This window comes from Panicum virgatum, chromosome 6K (assembly GCF_016808335.1).
Source record: "Panicum virgatum strain AP13 chromosome 6K, P.virgatum_v5, whole genome shotgun sequence".
Lineage (NCBI taxonomy): Eukaryota > Viridiplantae > Streptophyta > Magnoliopsida > Poales > Poaceae > Panicum > Panicum virgatum.
The window spans coordinates 47,644,643-47,660,860 of record NC_053141.1 but is presented as its reverse complement, the minus strand read 5'-3'; the positions used below and the strand labels follow the sequence as shown (position 1 = coordinate 47,660,860).

The 16,218-nt window shown below is 42.1% G+C and overlaps 1 protein-coding gene across 4 annotated transcripts; it reads left to right on the top strand.

Annotated features, from left to right (window-relative positions):
* The first annotated feature begins 9,498 nt into the window (after nt 1-9,498).
* On the top strand, nt 9,499-15,143 carry LOC120713829. 4 transcript variants are annotated; one of them, XR_005691293.1, is made up of 10 exons: nt 9,499-9,803; nt 9,898-10,107; nt 10,674-11,103; nt 11,317-11,454; nt 11,533-11,636; nt 11,708-11,929; nt 12,267-12,761; nt 13,828-14,252; nt 14,621-14,714; nt 14,797-15,143. XR_005691293.1 is itself a non-coding variant. In XM_039999807.1 (10 exons), the coding sequence occupies exons 2-10, from the start codon at nt 9,919-9,921 to the stop codon at nt 14,948-14,950; spliced, it is 2,247 nt and encodes a 748-aa protein (XP_039855741.1). In that variant the 5' UTR covers nt 9,502-9,803; nt 9,898-9,918; the 3' UTR covers nt 14,951-15,143. The 4 variants fall into 4 exon arrangements, 3 of the variants coding, with proteins under 3 accessions (XP_039855741.1, XP_039855744.1, XP_039855742.1); XM_039999807.1 differs by having other exon boundaries at nt 9,502-9,803; nt 10,674-11,099; XM_039999810.1 differs by lacking the exon at nt 14,797-15,143 and having other exon boundaries at nt 9,502-9,803; nt 10,674-11,099; nt 14,592-14,714.
* The last annotated feature ends 1,075 nt before the right edge of the window (nt 15,144-16,218 follow it).

Sequence of the window (16,218 nt, the reverse complement as noted above, 5' to 3'; positions counted from 1 at the left end):
TGCAGGAAATAAGACTCTTGCTTAAGTTTCACACACAGCTTGCGTCCACCGACAAGATTACCGGATTAACAATCAACATGAGATTCAGTCCGGCTGGGCAGCAACAGGAGATTAAGACCGATAATCATTCAGGAACCTTAGATAACTATAAACGAAACAAGCAGGATACATGGAACAAAACCGATATACTATCCAGAGACTTGGCTGACGGAGCAACGACATGAGTTACAAGGAAAAGATGCTGAGGCCATGATAGAAAAAAAGATTAACATTGCACTAGATCATCTTTAAGATAAGCGACAAAGAGGTTCAACAGTGAATATCAGATATGATTTTGTCCAGCAGGTACATGAGCATACCATAGACATAAGCAATTATTGAGAAAACTTAGTTGGGATTAGCGAGTCAACAAAAGGTCTACATTATGCATAAATTCTGATTTTTGCAGCACAAACAACTGTAACTAGCACTGCATATAAGAGTTTATAGCTCCAAACCTTGATCAGGGTCATTTATAGGACTGAAAAGGATACACACACATTTTGAAACCAGGATTTTCTATTAGTGAGGAAGGAGCTTCCACTTGCAAGTAGCTAGGGACGTATCAGAATGACAATGATGCTTTTAAGCAAACACCTGAACTTGATTCTTGCACGACTCTTCAACTAGATTGGATAACTGAGTGATGTAAGGTTTTCCGATCTAGAAGAAAAGATCAAACAAAACAAAGAATGATGATGAGACAAGGTGATCAAGTTCTCATAGAGCTAAGATCACAACATGAGGAAAACAAATGTCGGCGAGATTCATCACAAGACTTATGGATAGTAAGAGAGAATAGTACGAGAGATTGATTTATGAGTGGTGTTTGGAACATTCCTACTCAGAGCTTATTAGTTGCATGATTTGCATGATGCTAGTTGTAAAATATGTTCATTTATACCAATGCAATGCCAGTGTAGTGCCATGATGGAATGTTCCATGCACAAAACAAAATGGTGCATATGACATGATGCATTTGTCATGATGTCAACTCAATGATGCATACATCATGATGCATAATAACGATGCTCTTGAGTGATGCTCCCATGAGATGCATGAGTATGATGCACGCATATATGAGTTGAGGATGCTCATGATGCCATGCCAGTTAGTGGACAATACCCAGAGACTCAAACCTAAACAACCCGTCCGCGTCGTTATTTGTCTAGGGCCTACCCCCTTAAAGAAGACGAAGTAGAGAAAAATATTTTATGGGTTGCATAAAAAGACAGTCGTAACAGTCCATGTCCCTCCGTACTTAAGCGCCAGCGCGCACCCAGCGGCACAATCGTATGCGTCCATACGAGGCGCTAGGTTTCGTCGCGGCACTATAGTTCAAAAGACAATCACCGCTACAAAAGATAAATCATAGAGAGCAATCCAAACATCACAAATTCAGAGAGGTTTTTCAGATTTCAAAAACATCAAAAATTCTATGTAAACATACGGGACACATAACGTTAGTTAGCCTGTCACCCGGGTTTCACCTTGTCAGACCCATACCTAAACAATGTATGATTATTCAATGCAACAATATTGCATTCCTATCCATGCAAGATGACTATAATGCAAGTGATTAAAATCTTTAACTTATTCACATTAATTCGAGCAAGAATGCAAGCAAATCCATATTAAGGGTAGGAATCAAAATGATTAAGAATAAAGGATATCAATACTCGAAGAACAATAGAATGCCTCTAGTCGTCAAGGAGGGCTGGAATGGATTATCGTTGGGCATCGGAACGAATGGCCTAGAGATGAGGATATATGATTTTGAACTGAACATTGATCCATAGTAGAAAGCATTGATATTTGGATTAACCAGAATGGTCCTTGAGTCACGGATAGGATAAGATTGGCTGATTACGAGATAAAAGGTGTACGACGAAAACCACCCGAGGATTTCATTTAACGTTAACATTCCTACTTTAACTATCAAGGAGGACAAAATCGGTCAAAAGATTCTAACCTTAGAAACGAGAAACACCGACCATACTACTAGACTTACTTCGCATGTCTATTGTTTGAACCAGTAGATAGTTTTTGTTCAAACACACGCATTTATTTTTCTACTCCCCTAACGACATAAGGTCTGAAATTACCAAAAGTGAGATGTACATGGTACAAAGAAATTTATACGGAAATACTAATAAACAGTCAAAACATAATAGTATGCACGATATAATGCATGCATGCACGACCTGTACGTTCTCGCCAGAGTTTTGCCAACATAACTATATGGCAATATACGTAGACATTCGGTGGCATACATACGTACTCTCCCTATTATATATCTAGTCGTTTTGTACTCGACCTAATCACGCAATCGTTTGTTAGTGTATCTGCAGAAAATCACATGATATACATATATATCCACGACTGGACCCTTCGTGCCAGCACACACGAACGGCCCCCATGTGTCCTACGCCACATGGGTAACGCATATGCAGTTGCCCACATATTCACACATACATCACCATCCACTATAGAGATGGTGCCCATGCGTTCAACGCTATATGGACAGCGCTGCATACATTACCGAGGCAACGTATTCACTTCCCGTACAAATCGCCTTACGGGACACCCAAGGGTAAACGTGCCCCAAGGTACACGGTCATGGCCAATCGCATGACAGATTTACATCTCGTAACATTGCCTTACGAGATGGCCGTGATTGCAATCACACGGCGGGAAGTCCGCACTCCATATCAGGCGGCAGATAGCGACAGGCTCATTTGAATGGAGCCTTATCACCTCCTCGTATGCTCATCATACGGGACACGCGCACGTATCAAACACGTGGGCTATTCTAAGGGACAACCAAGAATGCTCACCTTGCTTACCTTAGCGTAGGTGCGTCGTTACAATATTAAATAAAAGTTATGCAAGAAAGTAAGTTTTAACATAAATATAATGTGCTGAAAGTTAGTTGTTATTATATAGAGCCACCTGATACAACTTACACTATATAGGGCTTACGTACTAATCTTCCATAATCCCTTAAGCCCAAAGAAACGTATTTTTCTAAAATCAAATTTTAGTTTTGAAAACACTAAAAATAATCATGCTAGTACCCTCCCTGGTGCATTTCAGCTCTGATACCAGCTGTGACAGAACCGCCAAGTTAAACGGCTTAATTAAGCGTAATGGCCGTCATTTGAACGCATCAGGCGCATTAGCTTAATTAAGTGTAACCTGACAGCCTGTTTCCAACCCACAGGCCGATCGAAACACACCAGAAGTCTCGCGCGACGGCGAGCAGAGACGGTACCAGCATAATATAATTTCACAAAATAGATAATAACATAAATATTTATATAACAGCTTTAAATTTAGAATTTACATAAAATAAATGACAGCAGCAGAAGAGAATATGACCTGAGAGAAAGAAATTTGATTGAGAACCAATAAAACAACACGATAACTATGAACACGTGAGGACGTCACATCGAGCCCACTGATGCGAATCCTGATTAGCTTCTATACCTGAAATAGGGTAAACAACAAACCCTGAGTATACTAATACTCAGCAAGACTTACCCGACCAGTGGATATAACTTAGCCCACATATCTAGACAAGCAAGGCATTTGGCTGGTGGTTTATTTTGCAGAAAAAGCAACTAAAGTAATTCCTTACTTTCATTATTTTAGCTCCAGGTTCTATATAAATTAACTCTCATCTAATATTTGCATAGACCTACTATAGCAATCATGGTGATGCAAGCAAAATAATTCAATGAGATCAATATTTTATATAAACATACCTAACTCACATTCTACATTTTTGCTACGGTGTGACAAAGAGACCAAGGCCCTCATAACCGCGAGACACGGCGAATCGATCCGATTTAACCTTGCAAGGTGGACCTAACCAACACGGCACGTATTTGCCCCGTCGGACAATACAAACCAACCATTCCCCTCCCCGCCTCGAACTACAGGAACCAGCCCAACGACATATGGTCAGCCGAGCTCAACGTGAGACCACCAAAAGTAAACATCTGCATCCCAATTCTCCGCGACTACTCGACTCGCCCCAGGAGTTGGGTGCGGGTTCCTGTACTTTCGAAGCAAGGCAGTACTCGGCTTACCGGTTTCGACTACCTCCTACTCCCGGCATGCGGTTAGTACAGTTCAATCCCCGATCAGCACTGCCACAACGACCGGTCCTTGATCGACACAGGCGGGGCTAAGACAACCAGGAACCCTGTCCTGCTGCCATACCTAAACATCATCATTCCCCCGTCCGGTCTCAAATTTCCATTCATTCCATATTGCATTCCATATCTCATATACTGGAATATAAAGATAACTATAAATCTCGCGAGTAACCGGAAATTACTCGACTTTTGCCCTATAGCTCGCGAGTGACAGGAAGTCACTCGACTTCTATCGAGAAGTATTAAGCATAGCATTTCTATCGTCCTATACATGCTAGTATAATTCAGGGAAACCTAGGAATCATGCAACTAGGGTTCCAATCAACTCCTGAAACGTAATGCACCAGTAATAAATACATATATAGGTGTCATAATTTCAAATAATAGGATGTGCACCGGGGCTTGCCTGAGGGTAACACTAAGTCAGTGTTAGTTAGATGATACTCGTTTGGCGAGCATCAGCCTTCGGTCATGCACATCGGGATCCATCCATCCATCTTCAAGATATGTCCACCATTCACCGTCTTCTGGCTCGGCTTCAATGTCACATCCCTCACGTGGTTCATCTATCGTACCTAAATGAAATGCAGCAATGCATATGTATGAATGCACAGTTCTGAGTTGCTCAACAATATAGATGCTATTATTTTTCCTTTACGATAAAGTTGTAGTCTAACAAGTAGCAAACAATCATATCACATGGACAATCGTTTATAAAGTAGTTAACTACATTTCTAACTACCCATGGCATCATGATCAATCAGCCCAAAAGAAGTCCACTAATTGCACAAACAAGCAGTAGTTGATTCCTATAACATGCAGGTCTTGGCTTGCTAATAATTAAATAACTCAGTACATAAATAACAATAATTTCAGAAACAATTATTCTAAACAGAAGGTACAAAGAGCAATCTACCCTGTAAAAATCATGTCATTTCATGTATCCATTTAATCCGAACAATTCATTCATTCATACAACTCCTAGAACAAGATTGAATTATACAAGTCAGACCAGAGCAAAACAGAAGCTGAAAATTTAACAGGAAGTCGACACAGGGATTATTTAGCTACTGTGAATTTTTCATGATTTTATATACACATAATTAATTCTGAGAAAATAAACAAAACAGACATCAATCTAACAAGATTCATTTTTAACTTCTGTTCTAGTCATGAACTGGTGCTCAAACTTCAGGAACAAGCTAATATATTCAAAAAGAACACTCAGAAATATTTTCATGATTTATCATCAACATAAACTATTTATCATAATTAAAGTCTACTAAACAAGGATTAAATCAATGAATTAGTTACACATGAGAACTGACCACGAAATTTTTATAACAACACTAGTGTCACATGAACAAGCCACCATAAAAATTTCAGAGCATAACAAGGCTTCAAGAATTAATTAAGAAAAAGAATAAACAACTAGCCTTTATGCACCTAGTAACATAAATCTAATTTTCCAGCAAAAAGTTTCCACTAACAACTAGCATATTATGATTCTACTGCAAAGAGCTATTCTCAAGGATTCCAGAACAACTGGATTTGCTAATTTACGAATTTTCTACGAATTTCTATTGAATTTCAAAGTTTACAGCTAGAAATTATAAAGAAGTCCCTAGAGCACTATTCAACTGAGTCACGGTCTATTCAAAGAACACCCTGGTGTTTCTGGAATTTTAACCCGAGGTCCCTGGCTGGGGTTTGAAACAGAGGAGGCGGTGGTGGCCGGATTCCGGCGTGGGGGCTCACCGGGGGCGTGGGGGAAGTGGGGGAGAAGCTTCACGGCGTCGAGAGGAACCCAGAGGTGGGCTCGTTTGGGGCTAGGGATGGCCGGGAGGGGCTCCTCCGCGGAGCAGTAGCTCCGATGGCGGCGTTTGGCGGCGGCGGCGGCGGTCTGGTGGCCGTGGGCGACGATGAACGGGTCGAGGAGCACCGGTGGGGGTCAAGGAAGCTTGCTGGGGGGTCGTTTGGGCGCGAGGAAGGGTGGAGGAAGGGTTTCCGCGGCGGCCTAGGAGGCGGCGGCGCTAATGGCGGCAGCGGCTGCTCTGGTCGCCATGGGAGGGCTCGGCCGGGCGCTCAGAGCAAGGAAGAGAGGGCAGGGGAGATAGGAGGCGTGCTTGCGACGCAAATGGGAGGGAGGAGGGCCGAGCAAGGGTGAGGCGCGGTTGTCGGTCGTGGCACGGCGTCGTCGTGGCGGCATCGGCGACAATCCTCGGTGTGCGCGCACAGAAACGGCGCCGCGTGGCGAGGCCGAGTAGCGTCGAGAAGGACCCGAGCGTGGCACGCTCTGTCGTCGGGCATCGCCGGACGCGTGGCCGGCGGCCTCCGCTCGACGTACAGAAACGGGAGAGGCAAGGAAGAGAGAATGACGTGTGGGGTCCACGTGTAAGAAATTTTTTTTTATTTGAATCCTAATTTTTGGGATTGTTACAATCCTACCCCCTTAAAGAAATCTCGTCCCGAGATTTAATGGAGAAGAAGTGATGGAGAACAATCGATAAACTCAGGGATAAAAATCAGCCGATGCGGATGCTAGTTTCTAGATTAAGCAACGTAGTTGGGTTTTAATGGTATAAACATTGCCGGTTGATTTGCTAACTCTTTGCTCGATATGGTTCTGGAAGATATAAGTTGCATAGCACTCTACTGTCATTATCCAACTGGAGATTAACCGTGCCACTATACGAACTAATCAATTGTTTTTCCACACTAAAAAGCTCCAGGGCTTCAGCTTTTGCAGCAAGTGACTGTGGATAATATATGTGGACACAATCACCATCAATCGTTAATCAAAACACCATTACCGAGCATACGACGAGAATTCTCATGTAGCATAGATAGGTCATGTATGGATAAGCATTATGAGAATGAGGGATAGCAAGGAGGTGATCTAAAAACGGAGGCATGACATGAGAGAAACAGAGACTAACCATCACAGACTGCAGGAAATAAGACTCTTGCTTAAGTTTCACACACAGCTTGCGTCCACCGACAAGATTACCGGATTAACAATCAACATGAGATTCAGTCCGGCTGGGCAGCAACAGGAGATTAAGACCGATAATCATTCAGGAACCTTAGATAACTATAAACGAAACAAGCAGGATACATGGAACAAAACCGATATACTATCCAGAGACTTGGCTGACGGAGCAACGACATGAGTTACAAGGAAAAGATGCTGAGGCCATGATAGAAAAAAAAGATTAACATTGCACTAGATCATCTTTAAGATAAGCGACAAAGAGGTTCAACAGTGAATATCAGATACGATTTTGTCCAGCAGGTACATGAGCATACCATAGACATAAGCAATTATTGAGAAAACTTAGTTGGGATTAGCGAGTCAACAAAAAGTCTACATTATGCATAAATTCTGATTCGGAAGGTGAATTCGTCAGATTCGGAAGCATCTCATGGGAGAGTACCCCCTGCGCCATGCCACTGGAAACTACTGAAGGCCCTACGTCCCCTGCTTCTACATCTTTAGATAATGACATTGTAATAGGGCGTTTAGATGCTCTTTAGCCTGTGCTTCTCTCTGTGCTTTAGTGAGCGCGCTTGAATACGCTGAACTCAACCTTGTGTTACCTGAACTTTGCTTTGTTTCGCCGAAATAAAACGCGAAAACTTTTTCTCTAAAAAAAAATCAAAGAACAAAAGCCGAACAAATTCCTGCAAAAATACGTAGGTCGACATCACTTTCATTGTAATGCAAAATTCTCTAATTGACACTGTTAATAACAAAAAGTAAACACCGGTAATCATTGCAAGAAAACATTGTAGTCATCGGAAGGGAAGTGTACGATCGTTAAAACTAACAGAGACTCTAACACTGTTTAATAATTATTACAAAACAAACACGCTAGATGCTGGCCCTGTTTAGTTCCCAAAAAATTTCCTACAGTATCTGCCACATCAAATTTTTAGACACATGCATGGAACATTAAATACAGTTGAAAAAAATAACTAATTACACAGTCTAATTGATTAGCACGAGATGAATCTTTTAAGCCTAATTAGTTCATGATTGGACATTATTTGTCAAGTAACAACGAAATGTGCTACAATACCAAAACCCAAACTTTTTCGCCAACTAAACACAACCAATTTAGAAACTTGATGAGTCCAGCCGTCAGATGGAGAACGGACGATCCACGCGGAGTCGTCAAAGCGATGCTTTTGTTGCCAACTCCAACCTGACGAAACTGAAAGTCTGAAGAAACCTGATGAACTGAAAGTCTGAAGAAGCGAGTTCAAACAAAAAAAAAAAAAATCTGAAGAAGCGAATGTTCAGTTCAGGTGCCTGACACGCTCACCCCGACGCGACGCACCCGACCGGACCAACCATAGCGTGGCGTGCGGGCGGCGGTGGCGGCGCGCGGGCGACGAAGAAGGCGCTGGCCAGCGAGGCCCGCATCAGGAGGCGTTCGGGCGCGGGGACAGCTTTCCCCTTCTCCGGTGGAGTTGGAGGCGGCGGCGTCTGATTTGTTTCCCTTTTGCTGGCAAGTATAAACCTAGACTGTTTGGATGGGTTCCCTCATTCTCTATTGAACCCAAACATTTCGTTCTCCATTGATTTAGCTGTTGATTCTGAACTGGCGTGCTGCCTTCCAAGCCCGATCCGTACTTGAGACATCGCTCCATGGTGCCGCAAACGATCAGTCCATCTCAAGTTGGCATCACCCCTATTGGTGCCGAGTTGAGGTGCGACCGCAGTTCATGATTGGCAAAATTGGCCAAAGGACACTACTCAAAGTTGGTATTTGCTACAAACCACTAAAAATACATCTCTTTGCCACGACACACTGCACAACCATGCTAATTTGCTGTAGGACATTGAATTCTATATTCTATTCGGATTAAATGAAAAGCAAGGAGAAATGACAAAATTACCCCCTACCTCATACAAACCAATCCCCTACTGAACCTGCATCGAGGGCGTGATTGGTTTCCTTCAGCCTGCAGCCTGGCTCGTGCCTAGCGAAGCAGGCTCTGGCCGGCCAGGCTTTATAGGTGCAGTGCTGTTTGTTTGGTTTCCGATTTTACCCAGCCAGGCCGGCTAGCGAAGTTGTTTGGATACCTGTGCGCAGCTGCTTTTTACCTGTCTGTGCGCATGCCGACTGCCCATCCTGCACCGCCCCAGCCAGGCTCGCCGGCTACGGTCGATTTCTGCGTTCCTCGGGAGCCAGGCTAGGCAAGCATTTTTGCATCGCCAGAGCCAGGCTCTATACCTTATGCGTGTAACCAAACAAACTGAAACTGCACCCCGCTGGCCTGGCTCAAGGCTGATGCGGGAAACCAATCAGCCCTTATCCCATCGGCCAGGCTCCACGGGATCCCGCGGAGGCGGCTGCCCTCCCGGCTCCTTGCGGCGGCGCGACTCGCACCCTGCCCCTGCTCCCGGTGGCGCCGGTACCCGCACTCGGACGCTCCCGACGGCGGCACACGCTCGCAGCGGCGGCGGCGGTGCGAGCGCGCACGCGGCAACGGCAGCACTCACGCCGCGGCGTCCACCTTGCTTCCGGCGCTGCACGCGGAAGGACCGCTCCTGACGCCGACCTCCGCTCCCGGTGCTGCCGCCGTGAGTTCGTGAGTCCCTCAGCCCCGTCCTCCTCCCTAACGCCGACCTCCCTTTGCTGCCATTTGCTAATTTGTTTTGCCGTAATCTGTGTTGTCCACCCAGGACCCAAAATCTCAAGGGTAGATGGCCATCGAGCGGTGCAGGATCTGGTGGCCGCGCCAGGAGCTGCAGCTCGACCAGGGGCCAGTTCCGGTGAGGCTCATCCTGTTCGGATGGTTCTTCACAAGTGGCGCTTCCCTCGACATCGTCATATCCGCGGCTGTCCCCCAGGATCAGATCCTGCGGTCTTTTGCCACGCTCGACACTCTCCAGGTCAGTAATGATACCATATTCGATCGGAAAGCACAGATGATGTGTTGTTAGGTTAAACGTTGTTCCAAATTGCTGCTGGGTTATTTTTGGTTGAGGCATGAACTTATATTCAATAATCTATGTGTAGAATGCAGCACTGTGAGATTCCCTGTATACACCTAGTCGAAGTTGAGGAAGTTTCTATCTAGTCATGAAAAAGATTTTTAGTAAGACAGATTTTACCATAAATGTAATTGAAGAAGTTTACTAGGTGTAGTTAAAAGTCAAGGTTTTACAGAGGAAATTATTCACTTTGAAAGATCTGCCTTGTTGGTTGTTTATGCCAGCATTTCCTTTTCCCTTGCTTACGGAACTCAAATAATCAACTGAAGAAATTGCATTATGTTTCTGTGTTTACCGTTTAATTTTGCAACATGAATGTTAAAAAGGCAGTTTTGAGTGGGGCTTATGTACTGATGTAGCTGCCAAAATTCTCCATCAGGAAAAAATGTTGCTGCTACTTCATGTTTTTCTTAGTTGGTTATATTGTTTATAGCCTCTTTTCTCAATTTTGTTTCTCATGTTAGACCATCATCCTTTCTTCAAATAAAAGGATGCCTGCAAGCCTGCAAGAATCTGCTATATTTACCATTCTTGGGGATTGCGGTCGGCATCTCCCTGGAGAAGTAGAAGAATGCTGCTGTACTAAACAACTGCCCTTGGACGCACAATCGGTTCAGAGAGAACATTCTGGCACAAGCAGAAACAATGTTATGATCAGATCAGTTGGGAATGGGGATCAGCATCCAAGTTATGATAATAGAAAATGGGAATGCGATTGTTGTGTGTTAGATGGTTTTCTGGATGCTTGCAGAAAGTCCACAGTCAAAGAGGGTAGCTGGGTGCACTTCTTTTGCAAGTCTGGAAAGAGCGATAGGAGCAATCTAAATCAAGTTCCAGTTCTTTGCCATCTGTATATGGATGGCCAACTGATTGAAATCAATCATTGCCACGTATGTAAGTCAAGGCTATGTTTATGATATCATTGTATTACGATTTTTTGGACCATTATTTACGCCTCTTCAGTTATTGTCCCATTTATTCTGACAAATTAATGAGACAATTTATCCACTTTATTTTTGATTTTTTGGACCATTATTTACGCCTCTTCAGTTATTGTCCCATTTATTCTGACAAATTAATGAGACAATTTATCCACTTTATTTTTAGGTTATACTATATGAGGTTCCAACCTTTGGGAGAAACCATTTTTCACTGGGTGCGGACGCACCTCGTGAGTTAAAAGCTTCTTTCAAAAAGCCAATCTGGATAAATGATCTGCAAAAACAACCATCATTTCTTGATTTGGTATGTGCATGAGTGCTGTTGCATGTTATTACTTGCTTCACTAAATAGCCTGCTAAATCGGTTCACATTTGTTTGAAGGATTCAATTCTTTTGGCACTCAATTGTTCAAATACAGCTAGACTGCCGGTCACTCAGGAATGCTCTACCAGCAGCTCTGGGCCTTATTTCACCTTTGCATTGGTGTAAGCATTATTGTTTGCCTTATCTGTTCTGCTGTTTTTGTCTGCTCTTACCTTGCTACTTGATTATTCAGATATGATGCCCTGGTTCAAGTGTCATGGCACTGCATGGGAATATTATTGGCTTCAGCATCAACTATTCTCTATATCATGATTATAATGTTCCGAAAATGTTTATGCCATATGTCCCAGTACTTGATGCTACATAAGGTTTTCAAACATTCATGGAATAACATTCAGCGTCGCAGTTGTCAAATTCTTTACTGGCCAATTGTCCTCCTAGATACCTCCCTAAGGTAAAACTAATATCAGCGCTTTAGTTCACAGCAAGTTTAGCTACTGTTTTAATCTGCTGTGTCATATTGGCATATCAATTGCAACTATCCTTCTGTGTTAATATGTACCAAGGTGATGGCATTTTGTCCATACATGTTTATTTTTTAAAAAAATAAATATGTAAAGGGAGTTGCTGCACTGCCATTTTGTTGGTTCATGTAACCTTTATTCCATGAAGCTTTGCAGTTTGTTGATATGCAATTGCAGATTACACTCACAGCCTACTACTTATCATACATATACTCAAGTGGAGATTATCAAAAGTACCAAGCTTCACTTTAATTATCTTTGTTTCAGCTCCACTGTGAACATGGAGTATGCACACAAAGCTGCAATTCGGAAGCATGCTTTGTGGTCAAGTATCGCCGTGGATCTCCTGATGGGTTTTGTCCTTGGAGCAGTATTTTTATTAAATACGGAGACAATTTGTATTTGGACTATAGCTCTCGTCCACCACATGACAGACGCAATCTTACGATCTGGCTGTGTGTGGCTGATGGGTGTTCCGGCTGGCTTTAAGCTGAATACAGAGTTAGCAGAGCTTTTAGGCATGATTTCACTGAATGCAGTTCAAATTTACTCTACCCTTTGGTTCTTTGTGGGAGCCTACCTGAGGCATATAATTCAAGGAATTGCATTTTCTGGAATTATTTTGGGCCTGACAGCTCCAGTTTCATTCTTTATTGATATTATCCAGCTTGCTACATTGCATGTTACTATGCTTCACTGGTTAATATCATCGATCTATTCAAGACAGATTCAGACAGTTGCATCCTTGTGGCGTCTTTTCAGGTAACATTCTTTTGGTGCGCTCATGGTACTTGACAAATAAGAGGTACCTGTACTAAACTGCAATATGTTTACTGAATGAGTGATACAAGTTGATTAATTTCTAAATATTGGCCCTAATATAGTATTTTCTCAAGAGTTTTATTTTGAGAAACATATGTTTGCTTTGACTTGTACAAATAGATCATATCAGCTGGATCTTTGAAAATTATGTTATTTAGAGGTTAGAGTAAGCTAAATTTTGTGGCCCTTAAACCCTTTGACACAAAGCTGGGATTGTTTGGGCAATAGAAAAGGTTCAGGTTAAGGGAGTTGCAATGTACATGAAAGAGTGAAGGTAGTTGCAGAGTCTTGAAGAAAAATTATAATAATCCAATGTCAAAGGAAAACCCACTGGCAAAATCACTTCCCTAACCTATGAGACAGATTCTGCCAAACTCCTACTGAGCCTACCTAAGTTGGTGGGTGCCTATTGTGATTTACAATGTACACCCAACCACCCTGTTTCCAGTCCTGTCCAACTCAAATATGGGTGCCTATTGTTATTTACAATGTAGTTCCTCCTAGCTTGGTCGAGCTTTTTTTAGTTTATAAAAAACTGTTCTTCAATAAAATATTATTTGTGGATATTAGAAATAAAACACTCTCGCTGTAAATTACAAAATATGTCACAGAGTTATGATAGGAATTACAAGTTTGGATAAGATTGGCTGTTTACTTCTCTGTATGTCTAGAAGCAAGTTGTGGAGCCAGACCTCTTAAGGCTTTGTTTGGATAAACCCATTCCCCTTCAATATGTATGGATTGAGGGGATTGATATGTATCCAAACAAGGCTTAATGAGTATAAAAGTATAATGTTTGTAGTTGTACCATAAAACATCAATAGAACATTAGAACTTTTGGAATGTTGTTCCTTTCTCATCATTTTGATTACTTGTTACTGTTCAGTGGCTCTTCATTTAATATGATAAGTATTGTTACTAGATGCTGAAATTTTTGTTTCTCCATCAGATTCTTTTTTCATAATTATCTTGTAAGGTTGCTGATCATTTGCTTATGCCATAACAGGGGGCGCAAATGGAATCCTCTTAGGCAGAGATTAGATAGCTATGACTACACAGTTGAACAGCATGTGGTTGGTTCCTTGCTGTTTACACCAGTCCTACTCCTTATACCTACAACTTCTGTATTCTATGTATTCTTCTCTATCTTGACTACAACGGTTATCTGGGTGTGTGTGATGCTGGAAATTGCAATTGCGGTAATCCAATCTACGCCTTATGCTGAGTTAACTCTATGGATGACGAGGAGGCAAAGATTTCCTGCTGGTATATTTTTCCTTCACATGACATCATCAACTGGACGTACCTTTGAAGATGATGACCTATCAGCCCATCCAATCAGAGGTTGCAATGAAAGGAAAACAAAGGATACTGTAGTTGAACAATCAGAGTCATTAGTTTCAGAACTTAATTGCAACTATGCCACTCTTGGTAAAATGTTTATCTCGACTTATGCTTAGACCTTTCGTAGTTGAATAGTTGATAATTTTTTGCTTCATTGGATATCAAATTATTCAATGCCATCAGCAACATGATCATACTGCATGGCAAGTTTCCATTTATGGGATCATATATATCAATAAAGGTAGTTAACAAACAAACTGAAGTCCAAATTTGAAAAGCTTCTGCCACTTTGAATACATGATATTTGTGCAGCCTAGCTTTATGTGCTTATAACAGAAGTATGCTTGCTTTTTTCAATATAATGTATCTGTGCATCTGTTTGAAGAACTAGCCCTGCAGTTGCTTATGTGTTGTTTTTATTGGTAGTAATCTAACAAAAAGGATGCTATGTGCAGTCCAAGTAATCAGATCAAATTATGAGAGAGTTTTCAACAGGACGGGGTTCTCCTTCTGCAAACAATTGGCATATGGGATCCTTAGTGGTGAAAGGTACCACAATCTATCAGTTTGGTTTTTTTTTCCGCCTTCGATGTCTGTCAGTCGTTGTAAATTCCTATGTTTCTTTGTTCAGGGTGCCTTCATCACTGCATCTGCAACCGTCTCCTTCATTTCCCTGGATGAACATTGGTATTACAGAATACTGGATGCATTGCCGTGATTCTGTACTTTCATGTGCACCGAAGAGTGATGGATTGAAGTTTTGCACTAATTGCCTGACCCAGTGACAAATTCCGTTTTTGATTACCTAACTCAGCAGCATGACTTAGATCCTGTACCCAGATCTGTTGGAACAAATGACAAAGTTTTGTTGTCCCATCTTTTATGTAACACTTGCATGGTAAAAATATTATAATGTTTACAGCAAGGCCCAAAATTTTCATATGAGCTTGAAGCTTTCATACTGGATCTTTCATGTCATCTATAATAATGCCACACTGAGTTATGTCTTGAATATTACTCAGATCTCATACTGGACTCTGGGTTATGTATTCATATGATTCAGCAACCCATAAGTGACCCCAATCACGTTGAGGATGATATGAAAACTGAAATGAGACAAGCATGGTCCCTAGTGTAGGATTGTAGTGTGCACGATTAGAGCTTAGAGTTTGGACTCTGTAAACGCGAGGTCTCTTCAACAGGCTCTTACCATATCAGCACTAGAAATTTGGACATTGCACTATGAATCATTAGCTTGTACAGGAGTTGAATTGAAACATTGTTTTAATTCAAGTTTATATGAACGATAAGCGAATGTGTACAGTCAAAGTTATATATTTTTATTAAATGCTTCTTTTTTTAGGCCTCATCCCTTCAAGTAAGTTGTATTATCTGAACTCACATGCAAACTCACGCCTCCAACACTCACACACCTCTTGCATGCAAACTAGACCCTACAACCTATATCTAGGAACTGCACGTGCCTGAGAGGTATGCGAAGTCACCAACTGGCTTCCCACGTGACGGGCACGTCACTCTGACCATTGTGGTGCATCCAAGGCAGTTGCACGGGAACCTGCAGGAGAAAGTGGTGGAAACGTGCCCAGGCTAGACTCGAACACAGGTGGCGGACGCTATACACCGAGTGAACCTAGCCAACACGTTTGCATTAAATATTTCAAATGTTCATTATATACTTGCATAAATAAAAACAATAACTCATTTTCGTACAAAAAAGCATGTGCTAGCTCTGTGCGAAAGCTAAACTATGAACGAGTAACAAAGAAAGTGAAACTGAAAGTCTGAAACATTTGAAACATCCCAACAGAGCGGCAAGGCTGAGGCTGGCGATGGGAGGAAGGCGATGAAGAGGGGGTGAGAGCACGAGGTCATTTTATGCATCCAACAAAAATAAAAATTGAGAGAGATGAAAGTATGAAATTAGAAAAATTGAGGGAAAACTCTGCCCAATTTTCACTGTGAGTGGAGCAATTAACCTATCTGAACCAGAGATGAGAAAGAGAGCGACAACATATAAGAATTCACCTGGATA

Excerpts from the sequence above, each read along its gene's own strand:
- LOC120713829 (XM_039999807.1), top strand. The coding sequence starts at position 9,919 with ATGGCCATCGAGCGGTGCAGGATCTGGTGGCCGCGCCAGGAGCTGCAG. Across the intron at positions 11,455-11,532 it reads AACCATCATTTCTTGATTTG|GATTCAATTCTTTTGGCACT; the intron begins GTATGTGCATGA and ends ATTTGTTTGAAG. Across the intron at positions 11,930-12,266 it reads CTCCTAGATACCTCCCTAAG|CTCCACTGTGAACATGGAGT; the intron begins GTAAAACTAATA and ends TCTTTGTTTCAG.